The sequence below is a fragment of the Mauremys mutica genome, chromosome 2, assembly GCF_020497125.1.
Source record: "Mauremys mutica isolate MM-2020 ecotype Southern chromosome 2, ASM2049712v1, whole genome shotgun sequence".
Classification (NCBI taxonomy): Eukaryota; Metazoa; Chordata; order Testudines; family Geoemydidae; genus Mauremys; species Mauremys mutica.
Genome location: NC_059073.1, coordinates 137,660,806 through 137,675,843, shown reverse-complemented (window position 1 = coordinate 137,675,843; position 15,038 = coordinate 137,660,806). Strand labels below are relative to the sequence as shown.

The 15,038-nt window shown below is 53.8% G+C and overlaps 1 protein-coding gene across 5 annotated transcripts in view; it reads right to left on the bottom strand.

Moving 5' to 3' along the window:
- Positions 1–555: 555 nt before the first annotated feature.
- RHOBTB2 (Rho related BTB domain containing 2) overlaps positions 556–15,038 on the bottom strand; it is a 38,220-nt gene continuing 23,737 nt past the window's right edge. For 4 of the 5 annotated variants that reach the window (XM_045003688.1, XM_045003687.1, XM_045003689.1 and 1 more), the window contains 9 exons: positions 12,636–12,837; positions 12,248–12,351; positions 10,750–10,935; positions 9,227–10,254; positions 7,692–7,810; positions 6,314–6,464; positions 4,854–4,942; positions 4,139–4,244; positions 556–3,902 (listed from right to left, as the gene is read on the bottom strand). In XM_045003688.1, coding sequence (XP_044859623.1) covers positions 3,658–3,902; positions 4,139–4,244; positions 4,854–4,942; positions 6,314–6,464; positions 7,692–7,810; positions 9,227–10,254; positions 10,750–10,935; positions 12,248–12,351; positions 12,636–12,837 — 2,230 coding nt within the window. In that variant the 3' untranslated portion in view covers positions 556–3,657. Of the gene's footprint in view, positions 3,903–4,138; positions 4,245–4,853; positions 4,943–6,313; positions 6,465–7,691; positions 7,811–9,226; positions 10,255–10,749; positions 10,936–12,247; positions 12,352–12,635; positions 12,838–13,537; positions 13,809–15,038 lie in introns of those variants that run through there. The other variant, XM_045003691.1, reaches the window with a different exon arrangement.

Genomic DNA, 15,038 nt, shown 5'->3' with positions numbered 1-15,038 from the left:
TTTTTAAAGATGCCAAATCCCAGCAGAGGGGAATAATGGCTCAGTGGTTAGAGCACTACATGGAACTCGGGAGACCTAGGTTCACATCCTTGCTCTGCCAGACTTCATGTGGGACCTTGGGTGAGTCCTCTGTGCCTCCATTCCCCTTCTGAGCAATGGGGAAAATAGCCCTGCCCTACCTCACAAGGGGCTGTGAAGTTAAACATGTGTTCCTCCCCTATCAGATGCATAGGGACGCACTGTCTGGACACCAGTCCTAGTATCTTTTGTACATTGTTCAGGGACAATTTTATTGGCTGTTGGAATTACCTGCAGTTACTGAGCTGGCTGAACCTGACCTATCTGCAAGGGGCAACCATCCAGCCCTCCAACAAGCCAGATTGGCACCTGCAGGCTGGTCTCAGCTATCCACCACGCCAGCCCTTGTTAGTGGGCCTTTGCTCAGCATGCAGATTGGACAGCAGTCACTTCACCTCCAGCATCCCATGGAAAAGATGGAGGCTACTCATGCTTGAATGTCAGAAGTACCCTCCCCTTCCCTGACACAATCCCTCCCTGGGTTTTAAAGCTGTGCTTAAAACAAGAAGCAAGAGTAGATGCCATATTTATGTATTTATTAGGAATTTTAAGTGTAAATATTAACTTAAAAGGTAATATAAAAATAGGATTTTTTTTCCTGTGTGATAGTTGTTTATACAGAGCTCTAGCCCAGCGAGGTTTTTAAAAAATATTTCCAGTTTTTATACATGACCTGTATGAAGGAAGAATAAACTTTTTATACGCTAAAATGTCTCATTCTTCCTCCCGCCTGCAGCCTTCAGCCACAATGTTGACTTAGTGGTCTGGGTTTCAATGGAGAACGAGCTGGTGTGTATCTACAGAGCTCACACATTTACATCATCTGGTTCACACAGTTCATTGTGGCTTATGTTATGATCCTCCATTCCCCTTCATGGCAGTAAACACAGCATAGCAAACTCTTGCTCCTGGGTATCTGCATCTCTCCTCTCTCCACTAACCAATGACATTTGACACCTATGTGGCACAGCTGTAAATTACACCAGGTGCCTGGCAAAGGAGAATCAGACCTTCAGTGGCACTTGCCCCAAACCCACCTTATTTTGTGTCAAAACCAACATTTGCCTGGCAGAAGCAGTCATCCAGCTGCAGAAAGCTTATTACAGTGGAGGTGGGAGTGGGGCCTCCTTGATAGGTTTGTGTAGCATCAAAGCTAGCACTGATGCTCTTATAAATCGCTGCATCTTCACTAAGCCAGGTTGAAGAGAAACTGCACCTTAGGGAGCTTAACACAGGTCTGGCTTCCAAGGAAAGGTTGGCATGTCTCAAATGAGACACAACCAGAGGGTGATATCTGGGCTCTGTACCCCCCCACCAACTTCCCCATCATTGCAGAGGGAGAGGCTGGCTCCTAAGGCTAGCATGCCATCGGGCATAAGGTTGACTATTTTTTCCTGTGCACAAAGCACTGCCTTGAGCAGATGCTGAAGTGGATCTTAACTGCTGAGGTGGAAGCAGATGTGCACATCAAGTGGGCAGAAGATAAGTGCCCCTCCCAGAGAGGGGACCAGCAAAGGAATAACTGACCCTTTGTACAGAGAGAATAGGCAGCCCCAGCCTGCCCTTGCCCACCTCCTATGTCTCGGTTGTTAAACCACGCTGCCAAAGCACATAAACAGGATTGCTGCCCTCGGAGCTCCCTGACTCCATTCTAGCTGTCACCAGCAACATTAATGCTAATGACCTGATCCAACAAGCAGGGAAACCAATGGAAAGTTTCCCTCTGAATGCATGGGTGTTGGATCAGACCCCAATTCCTCACCACCTCCCTTGTCAGTTATTGCTTGGGTGTAGCCCAACCTTGTGGAGGTGACCATGACTCATAGCAGTGGAACTGACCCTCTGCTCCAGGTGGGGTAGTAAGTGTAAAATGCACACTGTTCTGCCACTGTCCCTGCCCTCTGGTCAGGAGCAGAGTAACCCCACCTAGGTGTAAAAATATGATCCCTCAAGACACCTGTCTATGCAACTAGCATCCTCCAAAGCTGCTGTGTGGGACAGCTCTTCCTTTAACAGCTGCTAGGCAGGGCCAGACCAGGTTGCCAATGCCTCCTTTCCAAAAGAGAGAACCCTGCCAAAGTGCACACGTTTTCTCCCTTTGCCTTGGTTCCCTGACTCCCGGCCCTGAGGCACCACACTCAATTGGAGAGCGCACCAGACTAGATGCTGGCTCCTTAACATGGAGTTTTATGTCTGATTTGGATTCAGCTTATGGCTGATGGCAAATCAACTGCTCTGTGCCTCTGTGGATGGCGCCTGCTAAATATTATGCAGGCCTCTAGCAAAACTCCTGCTGACTTCAATGGGAACTTTGCCGGTGTAAGGTTAGTTGACGGCTCTGCTGTTAAACCATTTCATGTGAGTGGTGGAGCTCAGGTGCCTTGCCTTAAACATCCTCCAGTCTGTGGCTTGGCTGGGTGTGTGGCTGGCTTGGTAGGGGCATGGTGGGGATCAGTCAGGACTGAGATTCACAGCCGCAGGCAGGCCCTGCCTTCCCAAGCAGCACCTGCTTCCTTCCAAACACACAGGGACCATGCTAGTCTTTAAAATACCATTTATTACAATGGAGCCTTCAGAGCTAAAATCCCAACCAATGGGAGAGTTGGGGCTGTGTGTGTGTGTGGTCTTTAAAAAAAGAAGTCAGAGGCTAGGGTCCCACATTGGTGCAGAAGCAGCCTGTCCCAAAACAGTCCTCTGGGTAGGCTGCTTCTCACCTCATCTTCCCCAGCTCTCCACCTGGCCCTGGCTAAACCCACAGCCTTGTCACAGAATCACAGCAGACCCCAGCTGAGATTATTAAATGCAAGATCCTCCCAGGAGAGCTCACTAAGCAGGAAGGAAGGCAGAGGACTGGGGTGGGGTTCTCAGTCAATAGAGGAGCTGGCTGCTTTGTGAATATACTCTCCATCTGCAGCAAAGGGAGACTGATTCCTAGGCTGAATCTGCTTAGGTGTCCATGGGGCTTTCCTGGAAGGTTGTACAGGTTTAGGCTGGTCCCAGGAGGTGCATCCTGCCTAAGCAAATGTTCCAGAGGCCAGAGCCAGGCTGGTAAGTGCAAAGAGAGACAGCGCTGCTCCCTGTCAAACAAGCCCCAGTGGAAATCTCAGGGCATGTTCCTGCTGCGGTTTGAAATGCCCCAGGGGTGAGGAGGAGTGAGTCGCCATTGGACAAAACAAGACAGAACCCGAAGGAATTTCATTTTTCTCCTTGTAGAATATTGGTTTTAAAACAAAAGAAAGCTCACGCTCCAGTAAATGTGAGGTTCTCCTGCTGATGAGTCTCTCTGCAAAGCCTTCGGCATGCCAGCAACCCGCCGTGGGGGCCCTGCTCTAACAACCATCCTGTCCTTGTCTCCAGCCAGAGCAACTACAGCAGGGATCAGGACCCTGGAGAACTCCTAAGAGGATCCAGAGACTCATGGTCCAGAGCCCCCCTGTATGGTACCTGCCCACTCTACCAAGGACTCTTTTCCCACATTCTCCACTGAAGGGCTTAGCTGGTGGACCAGATGCTGGTACGGGTCGGTCAGTCGGCCGCCACCTTCTCATAGACACACTGGAGCGAGGGCAAGGGGGGCTGTCAAACCACAGCTGAGGAGGATGACGATGATGAAGAAGAGGAGGAGGAGGCTGTGGCTGCTGATGAGGAAGGGGAGGCAGAAGGGGAGGAGGAGGTGTTCCAGAAAAGCCACCTCCTCTTGGGCTGCCGTTTCTGATGGAGGTAGTCTTCCTTCTCGCGCTCCTTCCTGGCCCGCTGGTAGTGATCCTCTTCCTTCAGGTACCAGACCGGCGGCCAGCGGTGCTTCTCAAAGTACTCCTGGTTCTCTGAAGGGGGCGACAGCACAAGGGCATGTTAACAACACAACCAGAGCAGGTGGCATCCCACCAAGCCCTGCAGTGGCATGTGCACACAGCACTGAGTTCACTACCCCTTCCCAGAGTACAGGGCAGTGCTCTCCTGGCTACCTCTCCCTGGGCCTCTTATGGCTGACCCCACTGTCCCTCCCTGCTATACTCCACTCTGCTGGTGAGTGATGCAGAGGGCAGTAGCTAGCACTAACCTGCTGACATGGCCTTCATATCCCGGGGGAACTTCCGACAGACATTGTTGTAGTTGGTGCAGATGTGATGAAGGCACCAGTCTGCAAGCTGGTACGCACAGTGGAACTGGAAGAGACAGAGACTGTTATGAGCACCAGCGCAATCCCTGCAAGGGGACATCACCTGCCTTACAACGTACCACCACTGCAGTGCAGCCACCTCTGGGGTGGAAGGCAGGCGTCGTTTATCAATGCCCGACTAACCGCAGAGCCCTTTAGAGAAATGGAGGAGAATATGGCATCCCGCTGGAAATGCGACAGGCAGTTACCCACACTGGAATTTGGCCACCCTGCAACAGGGTTTTCTATGACCACAAGAGGTCAGGATGTTGCTTTCATATCCTGTTTGAAAGGCCACAGCCCCGGGGGCCATTGGATTCAGTACTGATGGAAGAGTTCCACCAACACCACTTCGTGCACAACCAGTGTCCCTTACAGGTCTCCCACCCCACCGGCGACCCAACCTGGCCCTGTGGTAGCCTGCAAGACTTGATGGGCTCATAGTGGAGCATGAAGTTACTGCTTACAAAAGCTCTCTGTCTAGCGCCACTCCATCTTCCCGGCCTTTCCTTCTGTGAGTTCTCATCCCCCTGTGAGTGCAGCAAGAGCCATAACCAGCCGGCCATGAAAAGCCACAGGGCAGCCTCGGAACTACCCAGAAATGAGCAACTCATACCTGCGCCAATTCCAGGAACACGAGGACGTCCCCATCGATATCCACCAACATCTGCGATGCCTCCATCAGGCCCGCCACCATGTACTGCTCTGTAACACACACAGGGGGGTTAGGGAGCATCTCCCAGCACTGCTCTGTGACACAAACGCTATCATCACAGGGCTTATCCTGGCTGAGATTGAGGGCTCATCTACACAGGGACACGGAGATTTAGTGCATGGCAAACGGGTATAAATCTACAGTGCACTAGCTTGCCATGAGCTAACTGGCTGGGGTGGAGCCTGCAGTAGGTCAAAGCACGCTATGGATCTTCTAATGCATGGCAAACCAGAGCACTGTAGATCCACACACAGACATCCCCAGCTTGCTTTGCACGAAGTCTCCCTATAACAAATCCTCAAGGTAGACTCTGACCAGAGAGAGGGAGTGCGAGCTCCAAACTGAAAATCTGACCGTTTCAATCTGAAAACAGACGTTTTGACCCAATTTCATTGGGTGAAAATGTTCAGAAGGTTTGTGGGGGTTGTTCCAATGTGGAACGAAAACAGATCTTGAAGCCTCAGAAGTTGTTAGAAAATGGACTTGTCATCTTCTGGCCGCTGCCAACACCCCACGCCATCGGACACCTGTTATCCTCTGGCCAGCTCTACAGACAACACCCCACCCCACTGGACCCGTGTTGAACTCCATCAGTTCTACCAACACCTCCGCACAGCACCTGTGTCACCCTCTGGCCAGCTCTACAGCCAACACCCCAAATCACCAGACCCATGTCATCCTTCGGCCCATTCTACAGACAACCACTCAGGCAAGTGGACGCGTGTGGCCCTCCAGCCGGCTTTACCACCAGCACCAAGCCACTGGCCCTGCGTGAGACTGGTAAGGGTGACAGATCCAGCAAGGTGCATCGGCCATGCTGCAGCTAGTGGGAGACTCGGCACTGAGTTTGTCATGCCTCTGAACTGCAGTGATTCCCCAAGCCAGCCCATACTCACGAGGTCCCAAGCCCTCTCCCTTACATAGACAAGTGCTGTCAGGCTGTCCTACTGGGCTCTGGTTTTTGGGTTCAACCTGCATTGGGATGAACCTTGGAAAGCTGTCAGGAGCACCCCAAAGCCTGTCTCCCTAAGTCACCATCCCTTCCGATGGAGATGGGTGTATGGAGTCCTCGATTAGGGAGGGCCTCTGGGTCCCTTCACTCACTGCTGGAGGAAGGAGCTCCAGATAAAATTGTCACATCCCAGCTTTTGCTGCTTTCTCCACAGGAGGCAGTGACCCCAGCACCCCCCCCCAAGTCCCTGATCATTCAGATTCACTTCTAGCTGTAAGCTAGGGTCACAGAACCACCCCCCCTCCCCCGATTCCTATTCCCTGATTTAGGATGCAGTTGTGGGTGACAAAGCCTGGCTTGTCCTGGGTGCTGCCTGACCACAGGCCCTTCTTGTGTCGCCCCAAGTTACCTGTGAGAGCCACCAGGTGTGGCAGACACAGCCGATTGGCCAGGATGATGAGCTTCATGTCGTCGAGGTCCGGGCTGGAGCTGAACTGGCCGGTGTACAGGTACTCGAGAACAGCCCGCATGCAGCTCTTACTGGTGTAAGGGAACACCACCTGTGCAGAAGGGACGTGGACACAGACAGGGTTACCTTCCACGGGGGTGCAGGCTCTGTGCCCCGCCCCACGCTCCCAGTGCTTGCGGGATGCTCACCCTGCCCCTCCCCAGCCCCCCTGCAGCAGGAATCCTGTCTGGTTCAATCACACCTGCCCAATCTTTCTGTGGCCTGGCTGCACCCACCCCTTCTTGTCTGCACTGGGGATTTCAGCTGTCCCTGGCCAAGCAGGGTAAGCGGCACTGGTGCAAATGCCCACTGCACCCCGCCCTGAACTGTTCATATCTGTCTGTACAAGCACCATTTTCTGACTGACCTCTTGTCTGACTGAACCCCCACCCTCTTTGTCTGAGCTTTTCCTCGTCTCTTCAGACTTCTAGTTCTCAATCAGGCCATGCACAGTGTGGGCAATGGCCCCGAAAAGTGCTTGGGCCTGATTCTCATTTACTCCCTTCCTGTGCTTAGGGAGGAAGAGTTTGGATGGGCTTTCAGCCCCCTTTGCACTTCCTGTATTCTACAATTGTTCCGGGCCCCTGCCTGGCCCCTTGTGTAAGTCAGAGTGGCCCCAAGGCTGCTAGAACATATTCGCTCCCTATGGGCCCTGGGGAGCAGAGAACAGCCACAGTGCACGGCACTCCGGCCACCCACTCGGCTGGGGGCTGGGAGCAGAGTCCTTCTATGAGTTCTCCAGCTGTGCAAGGGGGATCTCGGGGGACCATTCCCACTCACTTCAAGGCTACTTTATGCTGTCAGAGTGGCACAGAGGGATGCGTGTGTAATGGAGAGATCTCAGTCTCAGGAACTCCCTTTTGCCCGAACGTCCCTTTCCCCCTGCCTGGTCTCCTCCTGCTCCGGGGAACTTTTCTCTTTGACCTCATCCAGTCACTGCTTGCTGTGAAATCTTGGCTTCCCTCCCCTTCTGCCCCAGGAGCCCTGGCTAGAGAGAGGAAAAGCACTGAGTCAGTGCAAAAGGCACTCAGGCTTTTCTCTCTCTCTCTCTCTCTCTCCTTAATGCTGTAGCTCTGGGCCTCTGGGATACCACTACGGCAATGCAGGCAGTGGAAGTGCCTGCTCATCAGAACCGCTGTTCAGGTGCTGCATGGAGCAAGATGCAGGCTGCGTTCCCTTCTCTAGGACTCTTGGTAGCACCGGGCTGGGCTGCAGGGAGGGAGAGGAAGAGAAGGCAAATCCCAATCCTGCCACGGGCATTCGCTGCCGCCCTCCTCACCTCTTGGGTGGAGCTCTCCACAAAAGGACCCCCGAACATAGCAGCCATCCAGTCGCAGCTGGAGATGAGCAAGGGCTTGTGGGCACTAATAGCACCATCGTCCAGGATGAAGGTGACATCTGCAAACAAGCAAAGGGGCGTCCATCAAGAAAGGAGCTCACAGCCTGTCAACCGCCCCCCATGTGTGGGGCAGCCTCAGGCGGCATCCCTGCCCCTCCCTACAAGAAACCCAGCAGGGATATAACTTTGAGGCCGCACCTGCAGGACCTGAAGAGGCAGTCGCTCCGGGGAACAATCCAGGAGCAGCCAAGTCTCTGGACACTACACTCAAAAAGGTTTCCCCATCTCCAGCATCTTTCTCCTTTCTGCCTGCTTGTGAGCATCCTGGGGGAGGGCTCGGAACAAAGCCAAGCAGAACACATACTACCTAGGCAGGGCCTTTCAGACACAGCTCTCAGCGTGCTCTACACAGGTATCATGACTCCCATTTTACAGACAGGGAAACAAAGGCACAAAAGCATAAACGCCTGCAAACCAAGGCTTGGCAGACCTGAGAGTGGAAGAAGTCACCTTTCTTGGTTCCCTATCCCCAGGACCATGCTGTCTTCCCAGAACCTGAGGTCTAATTCAGATGAACTACTGGCTACTTATGTGACCTTGGGGTTTGTCTGAATGGAACAAATTCAGCCAGGGTGATGCTGGGACATTTCCGTCACAATGTCATAACATCGTACCATGGTGTCATGACAAAGCGTGATGACACAGCACCAGAATATCATGGCAACATCATACCAGGATGTGGTTTCAGAAACCCTGGAAGGGGGGCTCAGGACCCAGGAATGTCCCATAAATGGTGAATTTCCCATCATGAACGGGGATAATTCTACATAATCCAGAACAAGTGGAAACTAAGTTGCTCGAGCTGCTCTTGTTTAAATAACCAGAGCTGGAAAACTGGCTGGAGGGCAGAAATTTTGCAGAAAACCAGACGCTCGAGCTAGGGCTTTCTGGGAGAAAGAAACTATGGCATCACAATTGCATAAAATCTGCACTGGAAGCTCTCCAGAAGCCGTGGGGAAAGGCTGGGCTGGACAGCCTTGAAGAGTGACACCCTGTTTATTGGTAGCACATCACCATCCTGGGCAGCCGCGCTGGAAGCTGCCCCATTAATGTGCCTCAGCCCTTTTCTGGAGGGAGCACGGCTAAGCCTCGAGTTCGGTTTCAACGGCCCACTCAGTCCTTGGGTCCCTTTCCTGAGACTGCCAACAAGGGATCCCATGAGCAGCAGCTGAGATACAGACGCCTATCCAGGAACTGGTCTGAGATGCACCTACTCGCTCACAGGCCAGCTAACAGCCATCAGATGGTGTCAACTCTCAGTCACGACTGACCCAGACCGGACTCAGAGAGGCTCCCCGCAACATACCCAGTCCCCTGAGCCCCAGGCTCCTCCTCACTGGTGAGCAAACCCCCACCACCTGAGCAGTCTAGTCCCCCACAGCTATCGCTCCAACAGGGAACCCCCTGAGCCATACCAGAGAAAGTCCCTTTGGCCAGGCACTCCTTCACACGGTTGGTCCTCCTGACATGAAAGGCTTTGGTGATCTCCTGGTTCATGAACGCCTCGTTGTTCAGGATGTTGGCCACCATCATCCTGAGGTCGAAGACCTCCAGCAGCTCAGCGATGTGGGCAATGTGCATGAGGTCCCGCTCGTTCTCGTCCAGCTCCCCCGTGTACAGGTACTTGAGAACCGCCCGGAAGGGCCCGGGCTGGATGGAAGGGTCCATCTTCACCACCACCATGAGCCGGGATTTGTAGGTCAGGGGGTCGTCGGCCATCTCCTCCTGGATGCTGACGAAGGCACGGCTCCAGGAGGACAGGATCCTCCCCCGCCTCAGCCCGCGCTGCCCTTTCTCGTAGCTGTTGCCTCGCAGGATCCCGTCGCTGGTGGAGGCTCTAAGGCACGGTGGGCGCTGACTGGAGCTGAACTCCTCGGTGCTTTCGCAGATGTCGAAACTGGCGGCTCGGAGGAGGAAGTCACGCCCGTGGTGCCTCTCCTCCTGGTGCAGCGTCCGCTCGGTAGCGGCGGTGGAGACGGTAGCCCCGGAACTGCCCCCAGCTGCCCCCTGCTGGTCCTCCTCACTCAGGTCCATCAGGAACAGGTCGTAGAACTTGGAGGAGGAGGTGGAGAGGTAGATCTTGTGGGCATAGATTTTGATCTTCTCTTGCAGCACTAGGATGACATCTGCACACAGTGGGTCCTCCAGCAGGTGGGCTGGGTGCTCCTCATTGTTGGAAGGGGGGTCTGGGACCATGATGATGGGTGGGGGTGGCTTGGGAGGCAGGAAAGGGGCCTGGAGCAGCGGCCTCTGGACGTTGCGGAGGTGGGACTTCCAGAACTGCAGGTGCCGGCGGGAGATAAGGGCGGCCCGGATGGCGTTGTCAAAGACATCTTTGATACCGAATTGGGCTACCACGCTGGTCTCGTAATAGGGGATGCCCAGCTCCTTGGCCACCTCCCTCCCCTTCTCTGGTGGCAGAATCTCATTGGGTTTGATTGGCCTGGAACAGAGAAGGGTGGGGAACAACAGTAAGAGCTGCTCAGAGACCCAGTGACCTTGGAAACACGTAGCAAGGGGACTGCGCAGAGGTACAGCATGGGGGAGCGTAAGCCCCTGTGCAGTGGCAAACACAGAACTCCCCCGGGCATAGCAGGCTGCCTGGGGCCAGGAACATCACACCCATGGGTCAACCAATGCCACCTTGGCTCCCTCCTTCATCTTATTTTTCTCCCCTCCTCGCTATCCCCTATTCCTTCCCGCCTTTCTCCCATTCTTCCTCTCTGCCTCCCTTCTCCCGCTCTGTTCCTCTCACACAGATGTGCCCCAAAAGAGAATTGCTCTGTATTGCAGATTTCACAGCCTGGGTCCATCTGGAGAATGTTGCTACTTCGCCTCTCTGCAAGCGGTCGTCTGCTCCCTGGTAACCAATACATGTCCCCCTGGGCTTGCCCTGACATCCCTCGCATCCTGTACGCTGCTTTATCCCAATCTCTACCTGGCCAAGGGTCGTCTGGCTCGATTGACTGCTTCCAGGTCGGCATAGCGAAGGTCAAGCTGGCAGCCCACCAGGATGACAGGTGCTCGGGGGCAGAAGTGCTTGATCTCTGGGTACCACATAGTCTTAACATGGTGCAGGGAGTTCGGGTTAGCAATGGAGAAGCATAAAACCACAACATCAGACCTGAGAGTGGAGAAGAGGCAGGGTTCCATTACGATTCTGTCCCCCAGGGGCCATGTACTCATCCCATACAGGATTCAGGCATATGCACCTACCCTGCACAGGTGCATAAGTGCAAGGCAGACTCCCTGCACAAGGGATCAGCATCAGGAGGAAACACTGGTTCCCTGCATGGTGTCGACCTGTAAACCCAGACCTGAACTTAGGGTGCAAGATTAAATTATATATCCTGTGCTTTAAAATGCTTTAAAATAGGGAAACAGCAGCTATTAGAGCTGTAATGCAAAACATGCAAGTAGAGAAACATAAGAACCTGGATAACCACTAAGGCAGGCTTGGCCATAAACTGAGGCATTGTGGGCCTGTTAGTAGTTTTGATAGTCTAGCAAAGGAGTTAGCGAGACTGCTTAGTGTAAGGTTAGAAGATTTAGCAACATCTTGCAATATGTAGCTTGTTCTGAAAAGTACACCACAGAAGGTTGAAGTAATGGATTTCTAGGGATGTTTGGGGGTATATGTAACCATGCAAAAACCACATTGGGATATTAATTGATGTAACTGAGGTATTAACTGCGGGAAGTTGAATTATGGCTAGTCGGAATATCACTCATGGGCAGGGGCTGAAACCTGACCAAATATCGTCCCGGACACGTGGAATGAAACAGGAAAATGTGTATAAAAGATGATCAGACCAAGCCCCACTTGGGACATCAGGGATGACCATGGCAAAAGCCTGAGTATGAACGAATTGTTTTGTGGTGACCTCTCCTTACTTTTTCTTCTATTTTTGCTGGTACCAGTCTCCATAAGGTTGCATGTATGTCAACATTTGGAGACTGCTTTATTTTGTGCCAGCCTGAGGCTATAAGTAAGTATGCATGATCCGGAGGTGGGGGAAGGGGGTTGTTATATTTATCTTGCTTCATTTCATTTTTCTATGATTTCAGCGATAGAACTCTGTATTAAATAAACTTTGGGGGTATGTTTCACCAACCTCAAACTCAGTAAAATGTGAACTATTAGTGACTTGTACAATTTGCACCCTAAACTCATCTACGGCTAGAATAGGAGCCAGTCTCCCCCGCCGCCCCGCAAGTACAATGCATGCTCCCTGTATGCAAGCCAGCCCTCCACCCCCGTTTGTAGTGCAATGCCCCCCCCCCCCGCACAGGAACCAGCCTCCCCTCCCCCAGCAGTGCAATGCACATTCCTGGCATGGAAGCCAGTCCCGTGTTGTCCTCTCCTCCCCCGCCCTTTCATGCATTTTCTCCTTCTAGTTCCTAGGCCCGAAGGAAAGACCAGTTTGCCACCCTACCTTCCGTAAGCGAAGCGTCTATCTTTGTGGTGGTCCCCAAAGGTATCCCAGAGTCGCAAGGACACACTAACATCATCCACCACATCTCGGGAGCGCTCCAGCACCTGAGGGAACAGAAAAGGTCAGCCGCTTTTCTGGGCAGGGGCAGGGGATGGAATTAGCTAGCTCCCGTCTCCCCCTGGAGATAGGACATTAAAGGGGAGTTAATGACACTGCTGACTCCAGGCAGGGGAAGAATGCGTGGGAGGGTGGACTGCAATCATGATAGTGCCCTGCCCTGTTGGACAGCCCGTCTGCACCATGCTCCAAGAGAGGGGTGTCCTGTGACAGCTACAGTCCCCCCAGCCCCGTCAGCACCAGTCCCGCCCGCGAGGCAGACGTCACTCACCTCCTGGCAAACACGATACTGGTCAATGGCCCAGACTGTGGGCACGTGGGTGGCGAGAAGCTGGTACTGGGTCAGCGTGGCATTGCAGGCGCGGGCGCAAATGAGCCGAGTCTTGCCCACCGCGTTGTCCCCAACCACGACGCACTTGATAGTTTCTACGTTTGGCCTCTCATAATCCATGTCAGAATCCATTAATTGGGACCTGGGGAGAAAGCAAGGGAGAGGGAACAGCGGAGACACTAAGTCAATGCTCCAGACCTGTTTGCAAGGCAGCTCTGGGTGCCGCACCAAGCCAGCCTGTGCCTCCTCTGCTCCCACGAAAGCCCTTGGAGGGAGGTCCTGCTATCCCAGAGAGGAAGTGGGCCACAGTAGGGTGGCTCCCACTCTCCACAGAGAGCTGCCAGCTGGCCAAGTGGGAGGGAGTCCTCTCTTCCCCTGGAGAAGCCAGCCACCCCCACTGCACCCCATACAAACTCCGTAGGCAGGAAGCAGCTACCCTACTCATCCCAGTGGGAAAAGATTTCCCAGGCAGAGCCAGCCTGGGGCAATGGCAAACCCCAGAGAAGATAGCAAATAAACAAGCGCGGTCGACCAGGACCTAGGACGTGGCCACCACCCAGGGTGAGGCCCGGGGCTGGGATCTCCTGGGAGCACCCAACCTAGGGAACCTTGCACCTTTGGAAAGAGTATGGAACTTACGCCCACTTCAGCCTCTGCTGCCACCGAGCGGGGGGGATGGGACCCAGGGGATTTGCAACCCACCCTGCAGGTGCTCAGAGCCGGGGAAGGGGGTGGGGGGGAATCTGTGAAACAGCACTGCTCGCATGGGCAAGAGACAGTGCCTGGGAATGCACCCGGGAGTGTGCATCCTCCAGCTTCACCTCTGCTCCTGCCATACTCACAAGGGCTGATTTAAAGGGAATCCCGCATGGTCTGTGTCCCTCCTAGAGAACCTTCTCACGGAGGGGGCAGCTGCCAGGCCGCTGGAGTCGCTCCGTCTCTCACACACCCAGAGTCATTTCTCCTAGCAGGGAACCTCGTCCAGGCTCCTTATGAGCTTCTCCCCCTTCCTCACATCCCTGAGGGCCCCAGCCACCCTGAGCTGCAGAGACCTTGGTTGGCTGCTTCCCCCGCAATCCCAATGAGAGCCCAGCGAGGACCATGCCACCCAAAGCAGCTCTGAGCAGAGAACAACAAACAACAGCCCTTGGAAGGGGAACGGAGCCAAGGCAGCTCCCCACCCCTTCTTAACATGCACTCCAGGCGGATTCCCTTTAAAATTTAATGGGTTCCTGGAAGCATGCACTGCTCTGCCTCTGATAAGACACGTGCCCTGTCTGTTTGCTTGGACTCTCCTCCCTCCCCTGTCTCTCCAGCCCAGGCTCATGCTTGTTCATGTGAGAGAGATTTTTTTTCCCCATTCCTTCCTTCCCGGCCTTAGCTAACGAAGCTTCCAGATCCACCTGAGCAAACACAGCCTCCCTCTCTCCCCCACCCGCCAGATGTCTTCCTCCACCACACACACCCACACCCATACACACACCCTAAAGGGCATAACAGAATAAACTCAGGGCTGGCTGCTTCTCCTCCTGCCGGCACTGCAACTGGAATAACTGGTACCAGGGACACCTCAGTCCTGTGTTCCCATTTGGGTCAAACAGGACAAGACGGCCAGAGCAAAGTACAAGACTGCCTGAGGGGATTTTTCCTCCTTCTACATAGAGTGGTGCTGGCTTTTGAAAAGGAACACCTTTGTGTTCCTGAAGGCTCAGCAGTGACTGGCAGGGCACGGCTGTGGGGAAGCTGGGGTCCTGCACAGCATGCCCAGCTCATGCTGCTAGCATTCCAGCTGATGCTTTCGGGGCACAGCTGGGAGGATGTTTGCACTGCTGGAGTTGTAACTGGGCACTGAGAGGCCGATGCTTCGAACCAGCTGTCAGCAGCTCTAGGCACACATGGCCATGCTTTGCCAGCGCTGAGCTCTGGAAATGTAGTGAGCAGGAGTCTAGAGCAAAAAGAATTAACTCATGGCAGTTTAAACCAGGGATTTACAAGGCTTCTGTGGGAGGAAAGAGGGGGAAAAGAGCTTCTCTTTGTAACAACAAACCCAAGTTGCCCGGCTTTGAACTCTCTCTTGAGCAGCATTACCTCTAGGCACAGGCCTTCTGAGGTGCTGTGTACATACACCAGCCCACAGAGCTAATACCAAGGTAACGATAGCAACGGAGAGCTGCGGAAGGGGATGTGAATGCAGCTCTCAGTAGCCTAAGCTAAAAGTACAAAAGGGACTTTCTAATGATACCATCCCTGCCCAACTCCCAAGGAGCCCCATTCTGGCAGAGGCTGAGCACCCTTCACTGGCAGGGGCTCAGCATCTAGCAGGATCAAGCCCCAAGTTTTGTG